Source organism: Rhinolophus hipposideros (genome assembly GCF_964194185.1).
Source record: "Rhinolophus hipposideros genome assembly, chromosome: 2".
In the NCBI taxonomy this organism is placed as follows: domain Eukaryota; kingdom Metazoa; phylum Chordata; class Mammalia; order Chiroptera; family Rhinolophidae; genus Rhinolophus; species Rhinolophus hipposideros.
The window spans coordinates 80510455-80526037 of record NC_138048.1 but is presented as its reverse complement, the minus strand read 5'-3'; the positions used below and the strand labels follow the sequence as shown (position 1 = coordinate 80526037).

The following is a 15583-nucleotide window of genomic DNA, read 5'->3' as shown; positions in this document are numbered from 1 at the left end:
TAATATAAGACTCAGTCTTATTTTACTATAAGACCCAGTCTTATATAACATAAGACCCGGTCTTATTTTACTATAAGACTGAGTCTTATACAATATAATACCCGGTCTTATATTAATTTTTGCTCCAAAAGACAGGTTACAGCTGATTGTCTGGCTAGGTCTTATTTTTGGGGAAACAGGGTATATTGTTATTTTTGTTAAAGCAGTGGAGAAAAAGATCCTGTTTAGCCTGTTGAGCCAGATAGTGTCCAATCTCCAGCCTAAAGCATGCATTTTGGGAGGAAAGTAAAGCCTCTAAACATTTCCTTGATCTCTCTCCAAGAGAGAAAACTAGAGGGCAGAAGCCCATAATAAAGCTGCTCCAACTCACGGCAGGGTCTCCACAGGTCACATACCCATTTCATCCTGCCATATCTGTTGGCCTGTACAACTGTTGGCTCGGTGTAACTGTTAAGAGTACTCCCCAAAGTGTCTAAGTTTGGACCATACATGGTTTCCTTACTTTTAAAAGCGTGAGACTCCTCATGCTTTTCAGGGAAGACTTCATTTGGCTGATGTTGAAGGATAAATGCCAAGCTCGAGAGAGGAGCAAGACTGAAATGTGGCAGAAATGGTCACCTCCACAAATGTCCTTGTTTTAATCTCTAGAACTATAGATGTTACCTTACATGGCAAAAAGGAAAAATTGTATAATTAAGTGTGTTGAGATGGGAAGGTTCCTGGAGTGCCCAGGTGAGCCCAATCTAATTACTCAGATCCTTAACATTGGAGAAACTTTCCTGGCGGAGTTCACAGTTAGAGGGAGAGGTGACTGTGGAGGAATGCTCAGAAAGATGCAACACTGCTGGCGTTGAAGATGAAATAAGGGGCTCACAAGGCAAGGAATGTGGGCAGCCTATAGTGGCTCAAAAAAGCAAGGAAATAGATTCTCCCCTAGAGCCTCCAGAAAAGAATACAGCCCTGCCAATCCCTAAAGAACTGTAAGATACTAAAGCTGCGTTGCTTTGAGCCATTGTGTGGTAATTTGTTACAGCAGCAATAGAAAACTAATATATGGAATTGACAGCAGTTCTAACAAGCCTTGAGGGGGCTAACAAGCTATCTGCTCATTTAACAAATATTTAAGTCCTTATATATCCCTGATCCAGTGGAGAATAAGATGGACTTGTCAAGGAGTTTGTGGGAACAGAGTCAGGAGTGCAGTTTCCAGGCTCTCAGCCTCACGTGGAAAGGTGCTGGCTCAGGTAGTAAGTGGCCATCAGCTGTGGCTAGTTGGCCGTCAGCTGTAACCAGTGAGCCATTGGCCACTAATATAACTGCTGTGGCTTCGCTAGCAGAAAAATGGGGGCTAGCAAGAAGATGGTGGCTGAGCTAGCAAGCGGCGGAGTGTGGAGTGCAGATTGCAGAGAAGCGGATTGCTAGCAAGTGAGATTGTTTGGTAGAGACAAGTGGATGGCAGGTTGCAGATAAGTGGATGCAGTGTGGCTCCTGCTTCCGGTGTCTCCAACCCAGTCACCAGCGAAACTATAGTGGTATGACTCCCCTATCTATGGCTCCGTGGGGGTTCCTTTTAGGCCTCACCATGTCCTGCGTTCCTATGTGGGGAGCGGGACTAGAGACCCCGCCTGACACCCTGCACGACAGAGTTTATAGCCCTGGAGGAAGACAATGACTGAAACACGTAATTAAGATTGTTAGGAATGTTCTAAAAGGGTTAGTAGAGGGCGGCACAAAGTAATTAACAAGCACAGGGTAGTAAACTAGGATATGTAAACATGGATAGAGGGTATCCAGGGGTGAAGGCATGGCATGTGTGAAGGTTCAGGCAGGGATTTGAGGGCACATGGATTAAGGCAGTAAACAGCCAGTAGTCCAGTTTGGTTGCACCATAAAATGGATGGGAGAGGGAAAAGAGAAGTGCAGTTTGGAGCCAAGTGGTAAAGGGTCTACAATGCCAAGCTAAGAGTTTGGACTTTATCCTTCAATTAATAGAAAGATATGAAAGTTTCAAAGCAGGGAAGGGCGCATGATCAGATCTGTATTTTATAGAGATACCTCTGCTATAAGCTCCACTAGGACAGAGACCAAATTTGTTTTTGCTCACTACTGAAGGAACTTCAATCAGAAGAGGGAAGCTTACGCTGTGGTAACCAACACCCCAAAAGTCTGTATCTCAAGACAAAAAAAGTTTCTCTTTCACATGCAACATGTTCATCATGGGTCACCATGGGGGCTCTGCAGGGATGCAGGCTGAGGAAGCTATCACCGTGTGGCGTTAAAATTAAACACAGAGACCAGCCTTGAAGGTTCTCTGAGCAGATAAAAAAGCTTAGTCATTAAATTAGCTTAATTACCAATCACTGTTAAGACACTGCTTTTTCACTTATGTAAGCTGCTTTGTAACAGCATACTCCTGAGTCTCACTCCACGTCCTGGTTCGAATGAGCTAGTTTTACAAACTGTTCTTTTACTGTGTGCACAATAAATTTTTGCCAGTAATTCATTGGTTTTACTTTGGCTAATTCTGAACCTTTGACATTGGAAAGTTGCCTGTTGCTGGGCAAGCGAGAGAGGGAGAAGAGCTCTGGAGAACCAAAAAGTGGCAATCAAATGCTGTACTGAAAATAACCTGTCACATCCACTTATACCTCATTGATCCAGGGTCAGGAAGTGTAATCCCACTGCCCCGTTTCCCAGAAAATAAGACCGGGTCTTATATTAAGTTGTGCTCCAAAAGACGCATTAGGGGCTTATGTTCAGGGGATGTTATCCTGAAAAATCACGCTAGCGCTTATTTTCCGGTTGGGTCTTATTTTCCGGGAAACACGGTATGTGCTGAAAGAGGGTGAAATTGGCAACATTTGGTGATGATTAATGATGCTTAGCATCAATAAATACTAATTCAACAAACGAATCAATTCGAAGGAGTAAGAGGTTTTATCTAAAGGAAATAGTGAACAGGAGGAAAAGGAGACAGACAGGGTCAGCGACTGATTAGATGGGCAGGCTGTGAAAGAGCGGGTTGACTACTCGATTTTCAATCTGGATGAGTGTAGGCAGGGTGATGCCAATTGAAGAAAAAAGAGAGAAGGTGCACATTGGGATGTGTGCCTACGTGTGATTAGCAGAGCGCAGCTGAGACATCTACATTTTGACCTCACCTTTGGCTGGGTAAGAGCTGCAATCTCCGCTTCGGGCCTTTTGCTCAGTATGCATACTGCTTCTCCTTTGTGTCAGGTGCTGCGGACTCAGCTCGAACTCAGAATTGGTCGCTGCTCTAGGCTGGATGGACAAACACACACAGGTAAGGAGGATGTAACACACACAGGTGAAAGGATGCTTTACAGGAATCACTTCAAAACATTTCGTAAGATACAGTTATGTTCCTTTTATAGTAAAGATACTTGACTATCTGAAATCCAGCGCTGCTGTGTAATCTTCTGCAAATTACTTCACTTCTCTGAGCTTCCGGTCGTTCAGTTTTAAAAGGTGAATACTTCCTACAACGAGTGTTGTGAGGACTCGGGGCTGGCGGAAGGGTCAGAGTCGTAGGACGTACAGATACGGCGCGCACCACGCACTGCCCAGACCTCCCCTCACACTTTGCTGGGGACCAATAACCAGAGAAGGGAACCGGGGATGAAGGTGGGGACTTCATCCCGCCCTTAGCCGCGCAAAGAGATGACGTCACGCTCACCCTTAGCACATCGGGAGCCGCCCCGGAGCGGAAAAAAGACGAGACCCAACCCCGGCTGGCGCGACGCACTGACGTCACGTCATTCCCGGCATCCGCTGCGCGCTGACGTCACTCCGCGGGCGACCTTGCTTCCAGACCCGGATCTCCGAAGCTCGAATGTGAGAGGGGCAAGCCCGTATCGAGAGCGGTGGGTGTAGCGTGGTTATTGTCACATCAGTTTGTAGTGACCGACGGCTTTGGGCTCCTTAAGGGGATGCATCTGAAACAAGACGGCACCTAGTCTGATGGTTGCACCGAGACTGCCTGCTGTTGGGATTGGGTAGCGCCCCAGACCGATGTAGTGCTGTCTCTCTGGAGAATTAATGGCAGAACATGACCGCTAATCCAAAATTCTTTAAAGAGTTGTATACACGTGTTTCCTCTGCCCATTTTCCATTCATTCTTCAACCCGTTCCGTCTGTTAAAGGTTAGTTATTTAAAAAAAGGTAAACTCACAAATGTATTTGTATGCAAAGGTACAAATAAAAAATGAACGTGTCAGAGTTTCATTCATTAATTAATGAGGAACGTGTGAGAGGTTACAAAGACTCCTAACGAACATATAGTTTGTCAGGTATTCTGAAATGAATTTACACATTTCCTTCCCCTACTTCCCCTCCATCCAATGGATCGGCAAATTCTTTTGACTCGATTTCCAAAATTGGATTTATCTCTTCACAAACATCATCTCAACCCGAGCAGAAATTATGTATGGGTCAGACTACTGCTTCCCAATTGGCCTCACCCCCAAATGGCCTCACCTCCCGAATCTGTTCTCTACACAACTTCCAAAGCAATCAGAAAAGAAAAAAACAAACAGCAACAAAAAACGACAAAAAGTATAATCTAGATTATGTTGCTCCCATGTTTTTAATTTTTTTTTCAATTGTATTTATGTTGCTCCGTTTCTTAAAATCGACCAGTAGTTTCTCCTTTGCTTGGAGAGTTAAATCCCCCGCGCTCCTTACGCTTGCTCACAAAGAACTACGTGATCTACTGTGTGTCTTCACCTAACTCGTTTCCCGCCTTCTGTCTCCCCACTGCTTGGAAAATTCTTTTCCCTGAATTTTGCATTGTTGCCTCTTTTTCATCTTCAGATCTCAGCTTGATTTGTATTGCCCACTCAGAGAGGCCTTCCGAGATCTTTTATTCCAAAGTAGCTACTCAGTCGTCCTATTTAAGATTTTAAATCTCTTTAGAGCCGTGATCACTTTGATACATGGCTTGTGTATTGTTCATCTCCCAGCCCTAATTAAAATGAAAGTATGTAAATTCGATGGAAAAGCTCTGATCTATGCTGTTGTCAAAAACCATCCTCTGCGTACTAAATACAGCAGAAAGATGGGTTTATTGCAAGGCTTTCTGCTTGCAAGATGGCTAACTCAAGGCTACAAGAGTAATAAGTTCCAAGTTGCTCACAGACCGAGAGATTTTTATGGGATATATAAAGACGCTATTTGGCTTTTTAATTGGATTGGTTGCCCAGTAGTCTTCTCTCTTAATCTAGATTAGAGAGGCTGAATCAGAGGAAGAAGGAAGTCCAGAGATGGCATGAACAGACTTGGTGTTTGGGGATTGGCTGGTGTCTTCTGCTGATTTCTGAGAAGAGCTGTAAACTACAGTAAGGTTAGATTAAGTTCCCTTTGTGCTCTGTCTCCGTTTTTTTCCTTGACATAAGTGACTCAATTTTAGTTTGGCTGTACACTGTTTACCCCATATTCTCAGCTGGTAGAACACTAAATGAGTTCAGCGCATTTCATTCCCTAGTTGGAGCTTTTTTATTTAAATTAAGTGATTAATTGTCATAACAGAAGGTCTAATCATTTAAAACAAGTGTTTCATGAGATGTGCTTACAAAATATATCTGGTTATTTTATTTGAAAAATACTTTGGGTTAAAGAAAAATGTAAAAAATGTAAAAAAAAAAAAAGTGTAAAAAATGTTTTCTCTGCTTGATTTCCAAAAGATATTATGACAAATTTAGTTTCAAGGATGCCAACAGTCTTTTTTTTAATTGCCTAGATCAATTGTAATCTAGAAAAATAACTGGTTTGATAGTCCAATCTAAGGTCCTTGGAATGAAACTTTAAAAAACTTCCTTTAGCAGACAATTTTTGCTTGTGTCTTTGGGCAAGCTCTGTGTTTGATGCTGAAGGATTCCAAATAAAATCTGGTGAAGGCAACATTTGCATTTGGTCTTTCAATATAAGTAGAGTGAGACTGAGTAGGTGACAAGAAAAGAAACGGGCACAGGTGTAAATTCAGGTTATGTTTTGGAGACAGAACATACCTGGAAGGGTAGGCAAGAGCCCAATAATAAGGGAAGGCAAGGGCCATAAAATTGAAGAGTTTGGATCTTATCCCATGTGGGAAGCCAGCACAGATTTTAAACTGAGTTGTGACGTCCTCTATTTTTAGTGTTGTAATAGATAAGGTTGTAACTAATTGGGCAACATTAGCTATGTAAGTATACTAAAATAAACCTTACATGTCATACTTAAGAAAAATCAGGTACTAGTCGGTGATTATGAATGAAAGGAGTTTCTAGTAGATCTTAGAATTATACATTAGAGCTAAATGAGATATTTAAAAAGATTTTTTAGCAATTATTCATAAGGCACCAGTCATGAGGCAGGCACATGACGGCACCTCAGGCTCTCCTAAGTATGTCAAAAGATCTAACAGGAAATTGTGAAATTTCACCTCAACAAGGCTGAGGAGCGTGATTAAAATTTCACATTCCTTTGCGTTGGGTTGGAATTTATAGGAACTCATTATGGGAACACTGATAACCTCAGACTGATCAGAAACTTTGATAGGATGATATAGGTATCTGGTTTTTTAAAAGAGAAAACGAACCAAAATTGAGTGTAGCTTGCTAGCTAAAATTATTCAGAATGTGAAAAAGCCTATGAAGTCAAGGGGAATATTGAGGAGAAAAAAGTAATACAATTCATATCCCACCTCTACACTCTCTCTTTTACATAAAATCGTACGTAACCTGCTTCTCCAACCCCTGTTTTCCAGCTTAGTGATTGATGGCCCCAGCATTCATTCAGCTACAAAACCCAGAAGCCTGGGCATCGGTTTCAGTTCCTGCTTCGATTTATTTCTCCTATTTAATCACACATCAAACTATGGACTCTACTTCCGAAACTTTTCTGGAATTTGACCCTCTTCTTTATGTTACCGTAGACTCAAAGGGTTCGCTTGCCTGTGTGCATCCAAGACAGAAAGAGACACGAGCAGGAGTTTGCAGCAAAGAAAGTAAAGGTGTATTTCGGAACTGGTGCTAAGCTGGGAGACACAGGTGAGCCAGTGCCCTCAAAAACCTGACTCCCAGATGGCATCTAGTGTCTAGATAATAGAAGGGAAACATCATTAATCATGGCTGCTATGGGAGTTGGCATTATGGGCTCTGCGGATTGGTTGGGGCTCAAGCAGGGAGCAATTGATCATGGCTTCAGGTTGTGGTGTCAGTCATGGCATTGCTTGTTCTGGTGTACAGGGGATGCCGTCTGTGGGGCAGTTCTGCTTTCATGAGCAAAGCGGAAACACAACTGACGCCAAAGCTCTATCTTTGTTTGACTAAAGTCTTATTCTAGTTTGAGCTTTTGTTATTGTGTCTTGGTCATGTTTGATCGACTTGAAGCTTTATTCTTAAGTGAGTTTGACGCTGACCAGAATCTAAAGTCTTATGGGCTTAATGATTAAAAGGAGTGGGCATACAGTATCTGTACAGGTAGGAGGGTCTGGGGGAAAGAATGCAAGTGAGTCCTAGTTTTATGGGGCCGAACAAAGATAACTTGGATTAAAGCAGAATGCATGCCAAAGAAATGGAGTTCATGTACAGGTACATTTATTCACACTGTCGTGGCCTTGCTTGATGTTAGGGGAAACACTCTTCCTTCACCACATTATGGCTTTTTCCTTTGCTTTGCAGGGCAGGTAGAATTATCAAAGGGACTGTTGAGCAAACCAAGTTATATGTGACCCTGCCCAAAAAAGATAAATGATGCATAATGCATTAGGGAAGAAAATATGTCATGTTTGTCTAATTCCTGTGAGGTGTCCTTCTACATCCAGGAGTTATGCTTGCTTAGCTATTTAGTTTTTATTAGAGAAGAGGGAGGCATGTGTCCTTCAGTGTCCTGAATGAGCTAGAAGTGGTGATTGGTTATCGGAACTGACTTTGCCTCAAGTGATGTAAGCAGATATGACGGATGTCACCACAGGCTCACCATTCCTGCCTCAGGAAAAGTCATAACGTGGTCAGATCACTCCCTTTCTGGGCAGTTGGGCCTGGTGGCGTTCATACATAAATGCAAGTGATAACTCGTGCTTATCATTGTCTTAGATAGTGATATGGTTCAGGATATGCTACCCCCAAATAGGGCACGGCGGCATATTGAATATTTTAAGCTGAGGGAGTCTGAGAAAACAGCAGAAGCACGAAGGTCACTTTGACTTCCCCTGGCCTTCTTCCCTGAAACAGGTCATAAAACCCTCATGTTCCAGGGGCCCTCCCTATAGCTGGAAAGGAGCTTCCTTATCTCTAGAGACAAAAGGACATGGAGAAGAATCCAAACAAACAAGTTTTGCTAAGTTTCTTACCTCACAGTCTTTGTCCTATCATGTTTCTCCACAACTGTCTGTTCTTCATCGACCTAGCATAAAAATACTCCGGATTAACCCTTTCTTTAGGTCTGCATTTCCTGCGAAGGCTTCCATGTCACATAAAATTTACATTAAATAAATTTTGTATGCTTTTCTCTTGTTAATCTGTCTTTGTCAGTTTAAATTTCAGACCCATCCAGGGATCCTAGGAGGACTGAGGAAAACTTTTTCCTCCCCTATAATAGTAATAAAAGTTAAAAAAACAAATAAACAACTTTCAGCTTATTCTATGTCCTGAAACTACCATCTCTTTGCAATGATAAAAATCAAAGTAAAACCTAGGTAGAAGCTGTAGTTGCCTACCTAACAACTAGTTTTTCTCATTTTTTACAATACTGGACACATACTAAAAAAAAATTATTCAGTTGAAACTCAAATTTAACTAGGAATCCTGTATTTTATTTGACAATCCTAACATTAATGTATCCAACAGTCATGTTCCTCAATAACATATTTTCATATAAACATATTCAAATTAGCAAAAAAAAATTTTTTTACTAATTAGAAACATTTTATTTAAATGTGCCAAATAAAAACCCACATTTTCAGACCATAGGTTGTTAATACATTCAATAAAAATTTATATTATTTTACTGCTGTGAATTTACGGAGTAATAATCTGGATTCACTTTGATTAGAGGGTAAAAAATGATTATTTACGGTGGTAATTTTTTCTCTGTCAAACATGAATTTTATAGATAATGAATCACACACACCAACATAAAACTAGAACTCCTCTCCTGATAGTTTTGAATAATACATAAAAGCCGTATCAGAGGTATCAGATTGTTTTTTAATAAATATAAACTATATGCTATGGAACAAAAATGAACTATTCTGACAACATTCAGGAAAATTTGTGCAAGATTTTGAAATGGCAACAAAAGATCACTGAGCATTCTGTCTCGTCCATCCTTCTGGATTATGTCCTTTGATTTTCTTTGAGCTATTTACAACTCTACATGGTAGATAAGGGAGAGCATTACAAATGACTTGTCCATAGATGTGTAAATGAATTCTGTCCAGTGGAGGGACAATTGATTTCTCTCTCCACGTTGTGTAAAAAGCCAGTTTTGCATCTGTTCACCAACTCTTTTTAGCATTCCTTAGCTAGCTAGCTACGTATCACTTGGAATTCTCCTTTGAACTTGTGATAATCTTACTGCTTCCTTCACTGATTAACAAATCAAATATAAAACCTTTGACACATATTCATTTTATATTTGTAGGAGAATCATGGTTTTTACCTTTAGAAAATAATATCCTTTAGCAATACATTTTGAAAGATAAATCAGTTCACAGATATTTGATCAGTTAGTGCTCAATCATCTCAGAAGGCTTTTTTTAAATAAAAAAAAATTTAGCGATTCCTAAGCAAGTTATTTCTTTATGTATACTTTTGGTAATATTTCTTGCTGAAGGGAAATAACTGTAATGACCAAAAAGATAAAATTTGAGGCATTGTTTGTCATAGGAAAAGTTAGCAAAGTAACTGGAAGAAAGGGTGAGGGAAGAGCAAGAGAAAGATAATGATAGTATTTTCTTTAGCAAGATAGAAAATAACCCTGAGTTAAATCCCTGGAGATAGATGGACAATGCCTCTAGTACCGTGGACCACTCAACAGCTTTGATATGAAGCACTTCTTCCCCAGTATGAGGACCAATTCTTGGGAAAGAAGGAAAGAAATGGGGAAGAAAAGCCTTCAGCACTTTCCCCTAGAAATACCCCAAGATGGTATTTCTGTTCTGTTTTAACCCCTGCCAGATATTGCCTCTTCAAAAGCATTCTCTTCCCATGAGTTCTGTCTCTTTGATGCTATAAGAGAGGAAAACGTCTTCCTTGCCTCTCCTAGGATCTGTGGCTGTGTCTGAAAATTAAACTGACAAGGATTAACAGGAGAAAAGCATACACATTTTATTGAATTTTTACATGTACATAGGAGCCTTCACAAGAGAATAAAGAACTGAAGAAGTGACGATAGCAGGAAGGTTTCATACTTTTTAGACAAGGAAACAATAAGTTTGTGAAGAATTGACAAGACAGAGGAGATGAGGCTCGGGGTAGTAAATGGTGAAGAAGTAAGTAGGAAGGGTTAGTTTAACAAGTTTAACAAGGTTCGTTTATATAGATTTCTTGGCTCAAATTCCCCGTCTCTGTAATAAGAGTGTCTTTCCTCCTCCTGGTACAAGGAGAATACCTTTCACACGGGAGTTTTATCACCTGTTTCAGGGAAGAAGGGCAAGGGTGGGAGGTCAGAGGGAACTTCTTGCTTCTGCCATCTTTTAAAATTCCTTCAGCCTAAAATACTTAATATGACAAGGTGCCATATTTTGGGGTCATGTTCCTGAACCCTATCAACGCCTTAACTGTGTGTAGGGTCTCTAGAGAGTGGTAATGTGAGGAGTAAGTATTTCAAGAAGAGCACAGATGGGAAGCAGAGATTTGAATGGTGGGTGGTTCTGGACCGGATCCTGTAGGAAGTGAGGAGCTGGAAGAAGAACAACCCCTGGGGCATCTGGTAGGGCAGGTGTGTGGATCTCTCTGAATTCTGACGAAATCTTTTTTTAATTTTTAAATTTTTTTATTGGGGAACTGTGTTTTTCCAGGACCCATCAGCTCGATGTCAAGTCATTGTTTTCAATCTAGTTGTGGAGGGTGCAGCTCACTGGCCCGTGTGGGAATTGAACCAGCGAGAGCAGGGACTTTCCCCAGCTCCAGGGCTACCTCATAGTTATGAGCACTGCGCTCTAACCACTGAGCCAACTGGCCGTCCAAGAAAATCTTTAACAGGCTCCTGGGTATTGCCCCTTTAAGGCCACACAACAACACTTCCTCTGCCCTCTCCATGTCCCAAAACCCCAGCTACCCTAACATGAGCCTTCTAAGAGCTGTCCCAGGGATAGAGGGAAACGGTATGCAAAGGTTCTGAGCTCCAATTTGAACAGGGTACTGGGGCATGAGTGGGGGTGGTGGTGCTGTGGGTACAGATCTATGATCTGGCATCAGTGGCAGCAGGCTTCTAGCCCCAAGTGTGTGAATTTAGCGAGAGCAGGGCCTATCCCCACCTCCTGGGCTACCCTGAAAGGCCCTGGCTACTATCCCCCCAACCCCGAATGAAAGCTGTGGGTACCAGAAGTACCTCTGGCTCTAAATGATTTTTTTTCCCGCTGTTGTGTTAATTGCTGGGCATAGCACTGTGCTTCTAACAGTCGTTTCGTTTCTAGACAGAATTAACCATAGTAACATTTATTAGTTAATACTTTATTTGTACTGCAATATATCTATAGCTATGGTCTCCAGTCTTTCAAACAACCCTGCAGGGCAGGCAGCTATTATTAGAAATTGGGGCTTGAGCAGTGTAAGCAGCTAATTAGGAGCCTAGCCAACATTTGAGGGTGCTGGGTCCTACAGAGCATAAAGAGCCACAGTAGTCTGCTGCAAAGCCTGGGGTCTTCCCTGTATGCCCCTGCCCCTCATGGTACTCTGGGAATGTCTCTGGCAGAGGCTTCTTCAGGAGGATGTTTGGCCTTTGCCCTCCATATCTAAGTGTCCTTCCTGAGTTAGGCCTGGGAGAAGGCGAAGTCGCAGGCTTGTGCGAGGGAAATAACTAAAGCACAGCCCTGATGAATTTGACCATAGCTGGTCTGGGTTTAACTTGAACCGGTCGTGCTTACATAACCCAATCAAGGGGCCCCTGCATGCAGCTCCTTTAGTCCAGCACCCATTTGCTGGGCACTGTGTGAGGCTGTAAGGAAGGATGAGGACATTTTCTGCATTCAGGAAGAGCAGTTTACAGTACAGAGTGGCAGGGAAGAGGGAAGGAGGAGATGCAGACTTTGTCCTTGAGGAGCTTCTGCTGTATTGGCAAAGAGGGACTCCTGTCCCCGGTGGTTTCCAAACCCTGTCCATCCTTTAAGGCCCAGCTGAAATCCCAGGCCCTCAATGAACCTCTGCGGGAGGTCCAGCCTGAAATGACCTCTCCCACTCCAGCCTCCTCTGAGACCATAGGGTCAGTTCTAACGAAGGCCTCTCCACACATCACTTTGTGTCAGTCTTATTTGAGTTAATACTTAAAACAGTGTCCACTCAGTTGATACTATAAGCTATTAAATAATAACATTAGCTAATAATATTATTACATGTACACTATATTATTAGTTAATGATATTAACTAATCAATATTAGCTATCATCACTACCATCCTTTTAATTATTACATGCTTATCTCTCTCTCGGGAGCTCCCTGAATTTTGCCCTGAGTCACGAAGAAAAGATGGTGGTGGTAGATTTCTCTGTGACACGCCCCCTGCCATCTGTCTTCCAGGACTCACCCTACATGTCCACTGTTGAGTCCTCAAAGTCCACACCCCAAAGTCCAGGGGTACCAGCCCATGGTTCTAACTTTGTGCACTCTGAGAGCCGTGTCACGTGGCAAAAAGTATAGCACCCGCAGGATGAATCCTCTGGAGGAAAACTGTGGTGCTAATGATCCAAGAATGAAGACAAAGGGACATCCAGTCAGCCTCCCAGTTCCTGCCAAAGAGAGAAATAGAGTCTCTGAGCAGAAATAGTGCAGCCAGGCCTGCTTTTTTCCCCGAGGGGGATTTTTCCTCTCCTTGTAGCACCCAGATTCCTGGCAGTGGACAAAGCAAGCAGATATGAGGCTACCCTTGTAAATACAGATGTGTCCTATTATCTCTTTTTTATTATTAAATAGGAATATGAACTTGGGGAAGAGGGAAATTATACAACATGGGCTTAGATTACCATTTGGTGTTGGGTGACTTTTAAATTGCTTCTAATTCCGTCCCCTGCATGTTTTAACATGACTGCAGTGGCACTGAATCTTGACCATGGTTTCATGTTCAAAACACGGAGTTAGATCCGTGACCTTGTGCTGATGACCATGATCCTTTGGAAAGTGATTTTTGCAACATGACCCAGTAGTTTAATGGGTGATATCTGAGTCTCAAGATAAATATTTCATTGGTCATCCCAACCTTGGCATCCAGAGGTGGCAGTTAGATTGCTTCTGACTTCTCCCATCCGTGGCTTAATTGATCCTCATGGCAATATTTGCTGGCCGGGTCTCTGTCCCATGGCTCCTTGTCTGAGACTGTGAACGATTGTTGATTTCCCTCTAAAGAAAGGGAGCTTGTTTCCTCCCACTCTATTCCATCTTTTTTTCTGCCCCTCTAAGGAAATCTCTACCTTTATTCTCTGCACTCTTCCGTTAAAGTTAACTTTTTATTTTCTTGATTTTTTCCCGTAACCTAACCTCTGAGTGCCTCTCTCAAAACTATGTTTCCATATGGCAGCCCTATTTTAGGGAGAAGCTTGTCATTCCTTTTCTTTGCATGTGTTCTAGTAGATGGGAGCTTGAGAAGTGGTAAAGTCAGGCATGCAGATTGGTTAAAAATGGTATCAGTTCATGCTTTTATGAATTCATTCTTTGTGCTTCCATTCATGTTTTTACCTGGGTAAAACATGACTCATTTGCTTAGTCATTATGCACTTATTCCTGCATGAAATATTAATATATTCTACATGTCTGCATTCAGTTCTCATGTATGCCTCCTAGCACTTATTCATTCATTCATGCCTTCATTCATTTGATTATTGAATTTAATCATTCATTTATATAGAATTCGTATATTCAATAATCGATTAATTTCTACTATATCAGCCATGGAAGAGGAAAGCAATGGCACATTCAAGTTGGGGTTATTTACAGAGGTGTGGGCTGAGTGTGGGAAAACCATAAGGATAGTGCAGAACAATGGGGCTGGCAACAGCTGGGTACTGTTTACCACCTCTGGTCTGAAAGGGCAAGAGGGGGCAGAAGCTGCGACCTTTCACTGAGGGATCTCTCCCTAGAAGGGGGGTGGTAGAGTCTGGGCATAAATACCATGATCTAATTCTCCTTTCTTGTGCAGACCTCCTGCCAATGCCTCCTCATCATGCAAGAGAGGGAATAGAGGCAGTTCACACTGGTCAGCCTTCTGGGGAACAGAGCAAGGTGAAGGTGAATGGAGAATGTATCTGGAGAGGCAAAGGAAGGATATTCCACATATTCTCTGAGGCTCGGTGGCTCATCACTGTATCTCCCCCTTGTCTCTTTTCCTACAACTAAGAAAAAAACCAACAGGAATGGGTAGAAAAATCCTGTCCAGGAAATTATTTTCATAACAGGAAGCCACATAGAATGGAGTCAGCTTGGCTACCTATGAATCTTTGGATTATGCCTCCTCAGGAAGGTCTTTTGATTCCCTCTGCCACCACCACTCAAGAAAGGTTCTCTTTCCTGCGACAATATTTTAACAGCACACTGTGTCTGCATTCTACATGCTTTGAGGACACAGGCTGTGTTTTACTTGTCTTATGTTCCTAGAGTCTAGCCAGAGCCTGAATGAAAGAATGAATGAATGCATCGATGCTTAATCGGAGAGGGTGGTAAGTTTAGGAAGATAATAGTATTTTGAATTTCTTTCACTCTCCCACAAGATGGCAGCAATTACCGTGGTCCAGTTTTCCTAGGTGTGGAACTTGGGCACACATTGTTATCGAATGTCTTATGAATAGAATAAATCTATTTTCAAAATCATATCAAGGACTGAATAATATGCTGATAGTAAGGAAGAGAAAAATAAAACTAAATATTTAGTAACACAAATATTATTAGATATGGCACTGTAAATTTTACTTTAAAAACCATTTGGAAAACGTGTTACTAAATTTCTGAAAAATAAAATTTGCCCCTGTGCAAATGTTAGATAAACCAATGAATGATCTCTGCCTTGTGTGGTGCAGTTATGTTATCTGCTCATCCGGAATCACTCTGCAGGGCTCTTCCCATACACCTGCCTCTGTTTCTTTTCTCAAAGTTAAAAAGTTCCACAGCCTCCAATTTCCCAGGTGGTTGATTCTTTCTCTTCTTCTATCCAGCCATTTCAATCTGTGCAGAAACCATACAGTGTGCTTCTTGTACTGGACTGTGAATGCTTGAACTTATACCTGTTTCAGGTCATATTAACTTCTGGAAAAGGGCACCATTTGTAGAAAATTAAAGTGTTCTTTACAAGCTCAGAGATGATGGTGTCCCAATGAAGGATAACTTACTTAGTTTTCTTGAAAGTATTATACTTATAGTTCCTCAGTGTCTTAGAAATC

The 15583-nt window shown here is 41.8% G+C and overlaps 1 protein-coding gene across 4 annotated transcripts in view; it reads right to left on the bottom strand.

The window, feature by feature from the left end:
• Positions 1 to 3669, bottom strand: part of LOC308488602 (uncharacterized protein) — a 53919-nt gene extending 50250 nt beyond the window's left edge. For all 4 annotated transcript variants that reach the window (XM_081028494.1, XM_081028495.1, XM_081028496.1 and 1 more), the window contains exons 1-2: positions 3410 to 3669; positions 3162 to 3282 (exon numbers count right to left, since the gene is read on the bottom strand). In XM_081028494.1, coding sequence (XP_080884620.1) covers positions 3162 to 3282; positions 3410 to 3658 — 370 coding nt within the window. In that variant the 5' untranslated portion in view covers positions 3659 to 3669. The remainder of the gene's footprint in view (positions 1 to 3161; positions 3283 to 3409) is intronic.
• Between the last annotated feature and the right edge of the window lie 11914 nt (positions 3670 to 15583).